Below are 14,852 nucleotides of genomic sequence, written 5' to 3'. Positions count from 1 at the left end.
CCCCAGTGGCTGCAGGGTCCTGGTTTGCATCTGAGACCAGACTGGGTGGTGCTGAGGCCAGGATCCTAGTCTCAAGCAGCTCTGTTTCTCAAGATGGCGTGGTCTCTGTGCCCGCACTGGCCGCCCTGGAGTGTCCGCAGTGGGAGCAGGGCTCCGCCATCTAAGACTGCCCGGTTTGGCAGCCCCTGGAAGACCTGCAGAATCTAACTGTCCCTAACTCTCACTCACACACACACCACACATGTCCACAGACTCCTCTATCACTCCCTCCCTCTCTCACACTCCCTCTCTCCCTACCTTCCTGCCGGTCGCCATCTTAACTTCGTAAGTTTAATTTTATAATTTTATTTTTAATTTGTATTTATTTTTTAAAAAATATTTTTTTATTTATTTCAGAGAGGAAGGAAGAGGGAGAGAGAGATATAAACATCAATGATGAGAGAGCATCATTGATTGGCTGCTGTCTGCACACCCCACACCCAAGAATCGAGCCCATAACCCAGACATGACCCAAACAGGAATCAAATTGGGATCTCCTGTTTCTAGGTCGATGCTCATCCACTGAGCACACCGGCCAGGCCAAATTTTATCATTCTAATGACTAAATCTCTTACAGCATTTGTAAAATCCAGCACAGTTAAAATGATTATGTAGTTATTTTTATTAAGTATCTGAGACCTTTTTTTCACTTGTTATTTTTCTTAAGGAGAAGAATATTTTTAGCAAATAATAGAATTACTGTGATTTTTGCCGTACATTACTAATTTTTATATAAATCTGTTCATCATTAATGCAAAAAAAATAGGTTATTTTTATAAAGCCTGGAGTTTTTGTAACTTATTAACTGCATGTTCTTGATGGGTGATATTTGTCTGTAGTTTTGATAGGAAAATTGAATTATAATTAAGCTATTGTGCCTTGTAAATATTAGCTCTTTATGTATGTCTTATTTGAATCTTCCACTGTACATTTGTATTGGAATGGACAGATTGTATGTCTTCTAGTTCATATGTTAACTAGGGGCCCAGTGCACAAATTCGTGCATCTTGAAAGGAACTGTGGGCCACGAGGCTGTGGTGGGCACAGGGGCGGGTCTTGGCCCATCCTCCGTGCCCCTGCCCGGCCCCGCCCGCCACGGCCCCCAGTCCCCTGTCTGCCGGCAGCCCTGCTCCCGCTGCTGCCGCTCCCATGCACTGATGGTGCTAGCCCTGCTCACACCTGCTGATGGTATGGAGTGATTGGGGCCGGCGCCAGCAGTGGGTGCAAGCGGGGCCGGTGCTGTTAGTGGGTGCAAGTGGCGGCTGCTGCCCCAATTGCCCCTTAGGAGCAGGGGGAGGTGGAGAAGCCCTCAGGGGTGATCGGGGCCAGCAGCTGCCACTTGTACCCACTGACGGCGCCAAGCAATAGGGACCAGCGCCAGGAGCTGGTAGCGGGTGTGAGTGGCAGCTCTGGTGCCAGCTGTGGGTGCAAGTGGAGCTGGCACCAGCAGCAGGTGCGAGAGGCGGCTGCCGGCCCTAATTGCCCCTCAGGAACAGGGGGAGTTGGAGAAGCCCTGAGGGGCGATTGGGGCTGGCAGCCGCTGCTTGCACTCACTGACGGTGCCGAGCCATCAGGGCCGGCGCCAGGTGCTGACAGTGGGTGCAAGTAGCGGCTCCGGTGCAAGCACCAGGCAGGACTGTGGTGCACGGGAGCAAAGAATTTTCAGTAACCACCAGAGGCTCGCCCCAATGACAGCAACCTGCGCTACGCCTTGGTCTGGTGCCCCCGCTCACCTGCTCCACCATCCCGCTGCTGCTGACTCCTGCCATGTTCCCGTTCTGCAGCTTGCTGCCAATGCATGCCGTGTTCCCTGCGTGCCCCCTGGTGGTTGGTGCACGTCATAGCGACTGGTTATTTGGTTGTTCGGTTTTTCGGTTGTTCCATCATTTGGTCTATTTGCATATTAGCCTTTTATTATAAAGGATGAATGGACAGAGAAGTTAATGATTTGCCCAAGCTTATCTGATTAGTGTTGTTGTTAAAGATGAGACTTAAAACAAGATCTTCTGATTTTGCCTCTTTATTCTTTATAAGTACTAGAGCAATCAACTTCTAAAAATTAAATCAAGTCTAAAGGACCTCAATTGCTTTCTTAGTTTTGAATTAGTTTAGATCTTAATATTTAATGTTTTTTAAAGAAAAAAATAATGGTGTTCTCAACTCTTAGTTACTTGTGTTAGTTATCTACTCACTGACAACATTCCAATTCATACTTTTGTAACAGACATTGTGCTTAGTGCTTTTCATGTGCACTGTATTATTTAATTGTTCTTCTTATTTAATGCTATTATCTCCATTTTTACAGATGAGGAAACCAAAGCATAGAGCTGTTAAATACCTTGTTAAAAATTATACCCCAGTAAGTAGTAGAGCTGGGATGTAGCCAGGTGTCCTTTGTCATGCAGTGTCAGAGAATGGTATTAGAGTACCATTGTCCTTGGTGGGACATCTGTACAAGTTTAGTATTTAAGAGTTATTTTTCACCATTGCCTACAATGTATTTATTTTTATTTATTTATATATTAGAGGCCCAGTGCACAAAATTTGTGCACGGTTAGGGTCCCTAGACCTGGCTGGCAATCAGGGCCAATAGGGGCCTTCTTTCCCCCGGCTGCCAGCTGTCGGCTGGGGCCTTCCTTCATTCTGCGCCACCCCCTGGTGGTCAGCACATGTCATAGAGAGTGATCAAACTCCTGGTCAGTCAAACTCCCAAGGGGACAATTTGCCTATTAGCCTTTTATTATATAGGATTATTTGGATATTTTTGCTTGTTTGTTAATCCTCACCTGAGGACATTTTTCCATTGATTTTTAGAGAGAGTGGAAGGGAGGGGGAAAGAAAGAGAAACATCAATGTGAGAGACACATTGATTGGTTGCCTCTCACACATGGCCAGGTGATTGAGCCTGCAACCAAGGTACATGCCCTTGAATGGAATTGAACCCACTGCCCTTCAGTCTGCAGACTGATGCTTTATCCACTGACCCAAACTGGCTGGAATGCCTAGCATGTATTTTAGATTTCTTCCCGCCACAGTACATTACCACTGGCTTAGGAAATACTAATTTAATTTCCTAAGATGATTTGATCATTCTGAGACATGCATACCTTTGAAATAAAGCAAGTTGGCACATCATCTCGGACTGTCAGTTTTATCAAAAGATTGGAAGAGAAAATACAAAACAGATCTGAGACTCTTTAGATGGAAATATAAAACCCAAGTCTCCCTGCTCACTTCTTGCTACTTGTGGCATTGACTTTTGACTAATACTCTTTGTGTTATGCCTCTGAGGTTACTTTGATGGATCAGCTCTAATTAGAAAATAGTTTCTTCTTTTGTTGCAAGAGCATGAGAAGGTAAGAAGTGCTTTTATGCCCAAAGTGAATTATTTTTAGATTAACATTATCATTTGTTAGAACAGATATTTAGATAGTCATATTAGAAAGTAGGAAGTACTTTATTGGTTTTGTCCATTTCCTACTTTAATAGAAAAAAAATGCTTACCTAAGTACCTTTAAGTAGAGCCTTCTTAAAGCTTTGGGATTCTCATTACTAAGGAAGTATAGTATAGGTTTTGGTGTAGGTTTTGTATTTTTGGTCCTTAGTGAGGAGAATTTAATATGATGAATAGGATATTTAGCAATGGTTCTGAACTAATTTATTTCTGTTATGATGTGTATTGCTATTCTTTTTATCCTTTTCCTCCAAAGATTCATGGAGTGAAAAAAAGTAGATAAATGGGCATATAGTTAGATAGGTTTGTATTTTTAACTATAAGGGTACTTGAATCTTATCAGTAAAAGGTGAAAGATTTATACGACCTGAAGATAAACCAGAGTAGTGATTTAAATAGAAACTTGGAAAGATGGGAGGGGAAGTGGGGAATAAAGAGTTTTATCCAAGCAGTACTATTTTATCACTCAATAATCTGGCCCAGAAGTAGGCATTTGTTTGTTTTTTTTTTTAATATATTTTTATTGATTTCAGAGAGGAAGGGAGATGGGAGAGAGAGAAACATCAATAGTGAGAGAGAACCATTGATCAGCTGCCTCCTGCATTCCCCACACTGGGGATCGAGCCCGCAACCCGGGTATATTGAACCAGGAATTGAACCAAAATCTCCTAGTTCCGTGGTCGGCAAACTGCAGCTCGCGAGCCACATGAGGCTCTTTGGCCCCTTGAGTGTGGCTCTTCCACAAAATACCACGGCCTGGGCGAGTCTATTTTGAAGAGGTAGCGTTAGAAGAAGTTTAAGTTTAAAAAATTTGGCTCTCAAAAGAAATTTCAATCGTTGTACTATTGATATTTGGCTCTGTTGACTAATGAGTTTTCCGACCACTGTCCTAGTTCATAGGTCAATGCTCAATCACTGAGCCACGCTGTATGGGTGAAATCTTTTTTTAAGAGAAGAAACTGCACATATTAAACCAGATATTTATCACTGAAGAATTGGAAGAGCTAGTTGTTCTCTCATTTAATTCTGTTCTCATTTATTTATGTAAATTGATAATTATTAATGTGTATGAATGTAAATGTAATTGATATTTATTTACATTTATGAATTTTCATTTATTTACACTATGAAAAAGTATTTGTAGAGTGAGCATCTGTGTTTTTGTACTCTAATCCAACTGATGATTGTATAAAAAAGAAAATTTGTATTCTTATTACCTATAATAAATTACTCTCCCAGTAGTTATTTTAAATTTTCCTTAATTCTATTTCTTATACTTCAGAGAAAAACAAATGTCTTATATTAATTTTCTTAATCTGATTTTTGGTGGTATAAGCCAATACAGAGAATTATCTGTTTCCTTTAGACATATTTAGAAGCAGATTGTGTTAAGAGAAGTATATTTTCTATGTCTTTTATCCTTTTGATTATGATTCAGGACCATGTTCATTGATTATGAATGGTTTGTTACTGAGGATCTATATAGTTAATTATACTCTTAAAATTTATAGGTAAATGTATAGGAACTATTAAGATTATTTATTTTTGTCAGTTACATTAATACTTTTGTCTTATTTTAGATTTAGGAACCTGAAGACCTGCAGGAACAATGAAAAGCATTAAGTAATTTCAAAACTGCTGTACTTAATTTCAGTATAATATCTACTAAATAATTCATCACTGTTCTACATAACTTCTGAATTCACGTTAGCACCTTTCCCCCCACTTTAAATTATTTAGAGGAAAATAATGTAAGTAAGTTAGGTTCATTTTTGCTTACCCCTCAGTAATATTTTGTCATAGAACACACATTTGTGAAGAATAAGCTTAGCAAAAATATTTTCCTGTAAGGAATTTATTACACTTTTAAGGTATAATATTTTATTAGTTTAGTGAATTTTAATTAAAATTCCCCTTAGATTTGCACTTGGTAATGGTGCAAATTTAAATCCCTTGCGGGTAACTCTTTTGGCAGATGTCATATTATCCAAAACCAGTTGTATCCTATATAATAAAAGCCTAATATGCTAAGTGTCTGGTCGTCTGGTGACCGGTCGACTGTTCAATCAATCAAAGTGTAATAATGCTAATGATATGCTAAGGCTGCTCAACTACTCGCTATGACATGCACTAACCACCAGGGGGCAGACAGTAGACTGGTCGACCAGTTGCTATGATGGGCACTGACCACTAGGGGGCAGACGCTCCAACTGTTAAGTTAGCTTGCTGCTGGGGTCCAGCCAATCAGGACTGAGCGAGATGGGCTAGACATGCCCTGGAGCCCTCCCGCAGTCCCTCCACAGCCCGATCGTGCACTGGTGGGGTCCCTAGTCCTGGCCTGCACCCTCTCGCAATCCGGGACCCCTCAGGGGATGTCAGAGCGACAGTTTCAGCCTGATCCTGCAGGCCACGCCCATCAGAAGAGTGCCAACACAGGGCTCACGCGGCTGGCCAGTGCTGTTGGGGCAGCATGAGCCTCTCCGGGTTGGGACTGATTGGGTGCGAGCCCACAGCAGGCTCAGTGGGACTGGAATGAGTGGGAGCTGCAGGTAGTGTTGGACTGCGGGTTTTGGCCCGATTCCCGCAGGCCACCCAGAGGGGCCCCACCCATGCACAAATTCGTGCACCAGGCCTCTAGTATAATATATACTCAGGAATGTTATATAGGAGCAGTATTCTCTTTCCTATTGGTAACTATACAAATATTTAAACACCATCATTATATCCTTCACTTATTTTTTCTTCTTTTCTAAATACTCTCAGTTCCTTTAATAATTTCATATATAGTATGATTTCCAGGTCATTTATTCATGAGCATTCTTTTCAAAATATGGAACCCAGAATTGAATCTAATATTCCAGATTGATTATAGTCGGATTTGCCACCCTTGTTTTGGTCATATTTGGCATTTGATAAATGCAGCACACAAGACAAAGAATATATGTTTTTAGTAGCTATTTATTGACCCATATCAAAGTTGATATTTTTTAAATGATCCTTTTATTTAAAATCTAAATCTTCATCTTATTTTTTAGACACTTGATATTTGTACCTAAAATTAAGAACTTCATATTTACACTTTCTTAATTCCACTTCGTTAATTTTGACTCATCATTAAGTCTGTTCTTCATTTTGGCTTCAGATTTTGATGTGTGTCTGTCATATTAATCTTCATTTTGTGTTATCTGTAGATTTGAAAGACATGTCTTTTTTACATCTTGGATTTCCCCCTCACAACTTTTCAGGGATAAGATATAATCACATGTTTACTATAACCTGTCCTCCTAATTGATTTTTCTCCATTTAATGCTTTCTAAGATCGGTGTTTACAAATCTCCTAACAGTATATCCTCATGTCACTCACCTTTCAATTTTGTCTTATCAGACTACTTCCCAGGGTTGTTGTCTTCCACATTCATTCGTTAAATATGGGTTCTAAGGTTTACTCTATGCTCTGTCCTTTATACTTTTCCTGGATATCATCTATACCTATGACTGTAGTTACCACTTATATGCCAGCAACTCTCAATTCTGTCCTTATTAACTTTTTTCTTAATCTTCAGGCTTATATGTCCCAACTAAATAACCACTACAGCCATTCAGTCACCAGAACCTTTTTGTTGTTGTTTTTTGTATTCATCCCTTTTTCTCCAGCCTCATTACCACTACCTTAGAATATACCTCATCTAGTTCACAGCTTGTTTCCTTAAATCCTTACAATTCACAATGTAATCTGAGTTATATTTTTTTAAAACGTAAGTTTGGTCATGCCATTCTCATTGATTTCAAGATAAAGTTTAAATTCTTCAGCTTCACCTACAAGGTTCTTCATAAATTGGCCACAACCCACCTGCCATCAGTTTATTTGGTGAATAGCCTAATAAGAAGCTATTTATTTTATTATTTAAGGTTGTTAATATTTCTGAGAATAATTTTGAAATTTGTATGCAAATTGAATTTTAGGCTGATGTATTTGAAAGTTTTTATGACTAAAATTTTGTTAAAATTAGTGAAATTTACAATTATTGCCAATGTGCTCTTTGTAGACATTACTGAATGCACTGGAAAAAGTTCAGAAAAATCTCACTCAAGTTATAAATTGAATCCCATTGACTTATTCAGAGCACATTTTATATTCTTTTTTTTATTGTTCTTCAATTGGTATGGTACTGGTACTCTGTATATAAAATCTATTTTAAAAGCTATAATTAAAATTAACTTTTTAAAAAGTAACATTTCAAAAATAAGCTATATATTTTTGTCAGAGATAGGCTTTCTAGGAGTTTTTAGCATTATAGTTTGAATCTAAATGAAGAAAAGCATTGAACAGTTATTTATCAAGGAAGAGAATAGATGCCTGTCAGCAATACTGGTTTTAAGGCTTATTGGGAAGCAGAGGTGATAGGTGAGGATGTATTTTAAAAAAACACAACTGCTGAGCTACTTTACAAGGTCTTTAAAAATAATTAAATACTTAATACTCTGGAAATTTTAAAGTGCAAATCCCATTTATGAGATAAAGAAGAGGAAATTTATGAAGTGTATAAAGGCCAAGACTTAACTAAGGTCATATGGTTAGTTAGTATTAGAATCTAGTTTTCTGACTCTTAGTTTGGCACTTTTTTCCAAATGAACAGGAATTTAGAGGTGTGAAACTAATTGGGTAGATTAGGGAACATTCCAAATATTCGAAAGTTTAAGTTACCATATCACTTCATTGTAGCTCACAGTCATGGAGAGATCTGCCCTAAGAGAAAGCTGCTTCTATTGCTAAAACTGCCACTGCCCCTTTGTTCTCATTCAGCCTTAGTCATTGCCATCTGATGTTAGTATTGTGACTGAGGCTTGGTTGATAATGAGAGTGCTCATGTGTTCTGCAACATCAGCAAATACTGTGGAATTCTACGGGGTTGCAAAGCAACAGGGACTGGCAGAAAGCATTTCAAGAAGCTTTTCTGTAGTCCAGTATCTAGGGAGAAAGCCCTAATCAAGACTGTTATAGATGTAAAGTTTGACAGATTGTAGGTTCTGCTAAAGTTAACGTTAGGCAAAGGACAAAATAGAATCATTCAGGAGCATAGTAGATTACTTCACTTTCCTAGTCCTGAGGTTGAAACAAGCATGAACAAGCCAGTAGGATCACAAAGCACCGGTTCTAGGCCAGCTAATAGTAATAGAGGACTTGTTAGTTCAAAGGACCGATCTGGTGTTAGTATAAAATGTCCAGATACAGGTCACAAAGCACTTCAGTGTGTTGTGGAGAAAATTATATAATTTTGTCTTTTTATTGTTATTTCTTGTTTAAGCAACCTTTTACTTGGGGAAACCCATGAATAAGAAAGGCTTTAAGAGTCTGGTATTTAAAAAAAGGTAAATGGTAAAACAAAACAGGGTAAGTTTTTGTATCCTTGTATAGGATCTCAAATAATATTTTCTCATAGAAATGGTTTTAAACAACAGATATTCATTATTGCAGTAATAACTACATTTGTATAGTAGTGCTTTATAATTTCCCAAGCACTTTGCTATTCATTTAATGCTCAAGAAACTCTGTGAGATGGATAGGGCAGGAAGTGCTCATTTCATTCATTCAACAAATATTGAATGTCAGATGCTGTTCTAAGTGCTTAGGATACATTAATGAAAAAAGCAGAGTCTCTTTTTTAGTGGGGTTTATACTCTAGTAAGACAATAAACAAAACAAAAACAATGGGCAAAATAAGTTCTATAATATATAGCAGATGCTAAGTTATAAAAGAACAAAGAGCAGTTTAAGGGGGTGGTTGGCTGGCAGTGGGGTGTGGCATGAGGGATATGGTGATTTTAAATAGGTTTAAAATTGATACTGAGAAGATAATAACTGACTTGAAGGTGTGGCAGTTAGCCATGTTGAATACCTGGGATGAGAATAGGCTCGGCAAATACCAGGCAGTACATAAGTCCTAAGGTGGCACATGTGGGCTTGATAGATTGAAAGAACAGCAGAAAGGCCAGTGAGTTGCAGTGGAGTGAAGTGAGGGAGAGACAGTAATGTAAAATCTCTGCTTAAAGACAAACTCTGATAGTTTAAAAGACTTAACCAGTCTTGCCAGGCTGGTGTGGCTCACTGGTTGATCATCAACCCACAAACCAGGAGGTCATGGTTCAATTACCATTTAGGGCACTTGCCCAGGTTGCCACCTTGATCCCTAGTAGGGGGTGTGCAAGAGGCAGCCAATCAATGATTCTAATCATTGATGTTTCTATCCCTCTCTCTGAAATCAATTAAAAATAAGTAAATGTCTTAACCAATCTAGTTAAGGTGGAACTCAAAACATGTATCATGACTCCAGAGTTTTTATGTCCTACAGTTGCTTCAATGGAAATTCCCTCTTATATATCCAGAAGGGACAGATTAAAAAAAAAAGGAAATAATGACTAATGAACAATTTTTATTATAATTCATACTAGTGTCCCGGTGCACAGATTCGTGCACATTGAAAGAAAATTAATTAGAAGAAATATTTTAATATCGCTATTCGCCCTTTCTCTATAATAGAAGTGTCAACCAAATTCACAATCGACAATGAAACATCGAAACACGTGTGCGATTGGCACCAGCGAGAGCTTTATATGTATCATGCATGCGCAAGTCGACTTAGCATTATATATATATATATATATATATATATATATATATATATATATATATAATAAACTTGCTTAATTAGACATGCTTTCTGATTTAGCTAAACTTTTTCCAGCCCAGTGAAGCATCCCAACTTCTCTTTCAGGTAATTGTCAGCAACACAGCAGTAAATATCAACATGAAGCAGATTATTATTGTAGATCACGCAGGGAGAACAAAGGGTAAAATATTTAACTGCAGCAGTGTTTGACTATATTCTGTGCAGTGAGAAAACCTGAAGTCATTTTCAAGTTCCACCATTTCTTACTTCTTTTCAGTCAGGTCAAGTTTCTAAACTTTCTAAATCTCCGTTTTCAGGCTAATGAAAAGAAAATAGGATTCTACTGAGTCTCCTATCTACCTACTCCAGGACTTCTGTGAGGATCAAATGGGATGAGGCACGTGAAAATGCTTCACAGACATTTGATTAAACTATAAAATGTTTGCACTTGGCTATAAAGCAAGTTGGGTTTCTGGATTGAAGAAACTCCAAGGAGGCTAGTTGCTAGGGAGAGGAAGCCGGGCGTTGCTGCGTGATGTCATTACCCGGCACCCACAGTGACCATTTCCAGGCTGGGCTGCGCTATGGGGTGCCTTTTGTGCCATGGGGTCTTGGCAGCTTTGGCTGCGATTTGATGGGGTGTCGCTCTGGGGTGGTAGCGGGGCCTGTGTCCCACTTGGGGGAAGCCGAGTGTTGGTTTGTTGCCGCCAGGTCTGTGGTGCTGTTTATTTTTAAATGTTCAGTGTGCGTCATGACAACTCCTGCATTGAGCGTCTGTGCTCTGGTGGTCAGTGCGTGTCATTGCTACTGGTCAGATGGACACTTAGCTTTTTATATACAGAGATTTTATTCTTCAACATAAACAATCTTTTTAAAAATTATTTTTTAATTTTTTTAAATTGATTTCAGAGAGGAAGGGAGGGAGAGAGAGAGAAACATCAATGATGAGAATCATTGATTGGCTGCTTCCGGCATGCTCCTCCACTGGGGATGGATCCTACAACCTGGGCATGTGCTCTTGACCAGAATAGAACCTGAGACCCTTCAGTCCACAGGCCAATGCTCTATCCACTCAGCCAAACCAGCTAAGGCATAAACAGTATTACATTAATTTCAGCTAACCTAGAATTTGTTTTCACACACAATTTTTGCTAAAGGAGAAAATACTGCCTTAGTACAGTGTGATTTTATTCTTTCCTATGTTTTAAGTTATTAATTAAATTGAAACTTAACCTTTGATTTTGCTTTCAGTGATAACATGCTAATCGTGTGACTGTTCAGAAGACTTTAATTTATATTTATAATTTCATTGTACTTTCTCTAATCTTTCTTTTAAAGATATGGACATACTGCAGGAGAAGCTACACATGATGCAGTAGATTCTGCCATCAATGTTGGTGTAACTGCCTATAATATTGACAACATTGGCATCAAAGCAATGGTAAAGAAAACTGCTAAACAAACCGGACATACAATCCTTGAGGACTATAAAATAGTTGATAATTCAAAGGGGGGAAATCAAGCAGGGGGAGCAAATGTAAACATGAAGGGGGAGAAGGATGATCAGACAGAGGAACTCGAGAAGAATGAAGCAAAGAAGAAAGATAAATGATGGATATGCTATGAATCACCTATACCAAATCCTTACAAGATGGATGTGTTGATAGGCAAATGTGAAATTCCCTATGGATTAACCAGTAGTTTTTAAATGTATTCATTTCTACAGAGTGACTGTTTAATAAGTTTTATGGCATGTATTCTACTTATAAGGAAAATAATTGGTATTCTTTCATCTGGCCTTTAGAAATATAGTTATATTCTTATAGTTTATTTTTTTCTAAATGTGGCTAACATTTTTGCAGTTAAAACAAAACTAATAATGCATGTGCCCTCATTAAACCTAATGTTAAACTATTTTTATATTTGCTATCTTTCAGAAAGCAAAGTAGGATATTATTATATATTTACATAAAATTTGGCATTTAGTAACCTTAATTTTACTTGTACTGGGAAGGAATGACTTAAAATATTATTTCCTCTTTTTGCACTAATTGTGTATTTCTTTAGGTATTTGTCAGTATTTCCAGTATGTAAGCTAAACAAAAACCATATTCCTAAACTAAAATAATTCTCAGATAACATTTAAAAAGACTTTTTCAAAACAGGGTATAGACCAATGAAAATCAAAATAAGGTTTATGAAATTATTTAGTAGCTTACTCTTCATTAGGAAATGAGATGGTCTTTTAGACTTAAAATGAATACAGATAGATTAATAAGTCTTCTGGATTTCAACTTGTATTGACCTAGTAAGAACCTGGGAAATTTTGGGGTATGATTAGTATTGCATTAAAATTTGCAGTAATTATTAATCAGCTTAATTGGGCAAAAAATACTTTAAGAAATCATTTTGCCATATCTATTTAAGTTTTTCTAAAAGGCTAAACTTTTATAAAAACAAATATAAACAGTATTGAGTTTATGGATGATAAATATATTTTTATTTTGGAATTCAGTCATTGGAATTTTATATATTAAAAAGCCAATAAATTAAGTTATTAGAAAGAAAAGCTTTTATAATTAATGTAATGAATGTGAAGACATTAGGCTTAATCTGTGGTGAGTGGCCATCACGGTTTCTACTTTGGCAGAAGACAGGATATTCACAGACCTATAAGCTACAGATATGTAGGTAAATATCTAATAGCATTTTATTTTTGTTTATTGATTTTGAAAGATTGCTATTGGTTTTTATAGCTATCAGCCATTCTAATATTTTTTGAACCTCTAATGGCTACTTAATTTATTAGACCTTATTTGAAACTTTCTAAATAATGCACTTTTTGAACAAACTGTCCCTGAATTACTTGGTCTCAAATATATTCATTGGTTTGTATTTTGGGAACACATAGACTTGGTGGAGTCTGTCCCTAAGGCCAAGGGTTCTATACTAGTTAAAATGGAATAAAGTTGAATTGGTAAATAGCTTTCAGTCAGTCTCTGCCTTGTTTAACAAATGGAATGACAAATAGTGGAGCTTAAAGTTTAAAAAGTAAACTTAGACCAGAGGTCAGCAAAATTGGTTTTGTCAGCAGGTATCTAGATGATTGTTTTACCTCATTACTGTTAAGTTGGTTGTGGGTTGCCTTTTCAGAGTAACAGCTAGACAAAATTTGGATAAGTACAGCTTCTATATTAGAGCTCAACAGAATATATATGTGCATGCGTGTGTGCGTGTGTGTGTGTGTGTGTGTGTGTGTGTGTGTGTGTGTGTAATGAATAAGGGGCCACATACTAAACCTGACAAGCCCAGGAGAGGCTTTACATGGTGAGCATTATAAACTCAGAGACAGAAAGTAACCACAAAGGATGGTCTGAACATAAAAATTCTTAACTAAAAGTGAGTCATGGTGGAGAGTCATGTCCTAGAACAGTATCTTCCTTGACAAAGCTCCGTCTTCACTTTCACTGAGCCTGTCTATTGTCTTTTGGCATTTAGGATAACATACCTTTGGAATGTCAGAGTAATCCCCTATATTCTAGATCCCTCAGGGCACAGTTGCCCACCATAACCTGAGACCACAGAACCCCTCATTGTTATCTTCTTCCCCAAATACCATGTATGTGTTGTAAATGTGAATTGTTATCTACCCACCAATGTAAAAGAAGTATGTCTCTCTCCATTTTACTTTTCATCCAGTCCCAGAGATTTCCTTGCTTTGCCTTTTCCTGCCTCCCTAATCTACCACCAATGGATTTCATATAACTCCCCCTGAATGTCTTCCCCTTGTATTCTGATGTATTAAATAAGCAGTAAAATTGCTATTCTCCAGAGCATTTTCTCAATCCGTTGAAATTTTTTTCCTGCAATTGTCATCAGTTGGCTCAGATAAACTCATAATTTCTCTACAGGTTTGGATATTTCTTTAGTACACACACACACACACACACACACACACACACACTCACACTCACACATTGATTTACTATAACACCCAATAACTATGCAGGCTGAGAAATCTGAAGGATATGCAGTCAGTGAGCTGAAGAGCCAGGAGAGCTGATATGTTTGTTCCAGTCCAAGTCTGAAGGCCTGAGAACCAGAGGAGCCAATGGTGTCAGTTCCATTTTGAAAGTCCGCAGGCTAGAGACCCAAGAAGAACCCCTTGCAGACTGAGTCCCAAGTCTGAAAACTAACATTCTAGCTAAAGCAGTAAGGCAGAAGTTTTAAGCAAAAGTACGGAAATTTATTATAAGCAAATAAACTCCTCACACGAGGGGGGGACCTGAGAATGGGTTGCCACTGAAGCTTATTTATCTAGGGGTTTTTATTTGCTATGGACCCACTCTTTGTCTGTCTACGTCACTCTCTGATTGGTCTCTTCTCCTTTGTCCAGTAACAATTTAAAAATCCATCTCATGCTCCCCCTCCTCTCTTTCCTCTTCCTCCCCATCTCTTGTAACCTCCTGCCCATGCAAGATAAGCATTCTTACGGCATCCTGTTTTCCTGCAAAACCAGCATTCTTGTGGTTTTAGCTGGCTCCAACAGTTAACATCCATATTTCCTCCTTCCTTTCACCCCTTACCCTGTCTGTCTAACCCTGTTTCTAATTCCTCTCACTACTATGAATCAGTAGTGTTCCAAGTGCTTTTATATCAATTAATTTTAACCTCACACATTCTTATGAGGT

General features: G+C 38.1%; 1 protein-coding gene across 2 annotated transcripts in view; it reads left to right on the top strand.

Moving 5' to 3' along the window:
• The window catches only part of SPART (spartin), a 73,872-nt gene extending 59,889 nt beyond the window's left edge, over positions 1 to 13,983 (top strand). For both annotated transcript variants that reach the window (XM_079779243.1, XM_079779244.1), the window contains exon 9: positions 11,500 to 13,983. In XM_079779243.1, coding sequence (XP_079635369.1) covers positions 11,500 to 11,773 — 274 coding nt within the window. In that variant the 3' untranslated portion in view covers positions 11,774 to 13,983. The remainder of the gene's footprint in view (positions 1 to 11,499) is intronic.
• The last annotated feature ends 869 nt before the right edge of the window (positions 13,984 to 14,852 follow it).

Source organism: Cnephaeus nilssonii (genome assembly GCF_951640355.1).
Source record: "Cnephaeus nilssonii genome assembly, chromosome: 8".
NCBI lineage: Eukaryota > Metazoa > Chordata > Mammalia > Chiroptera > Vespertilionidae > Cnephaeus > Cnephaeus nilssonii.
Note: the sequence above shows the minus strand (reverse complement) of the source record. Positions and strands in the feature narration are given on the sequence as shown.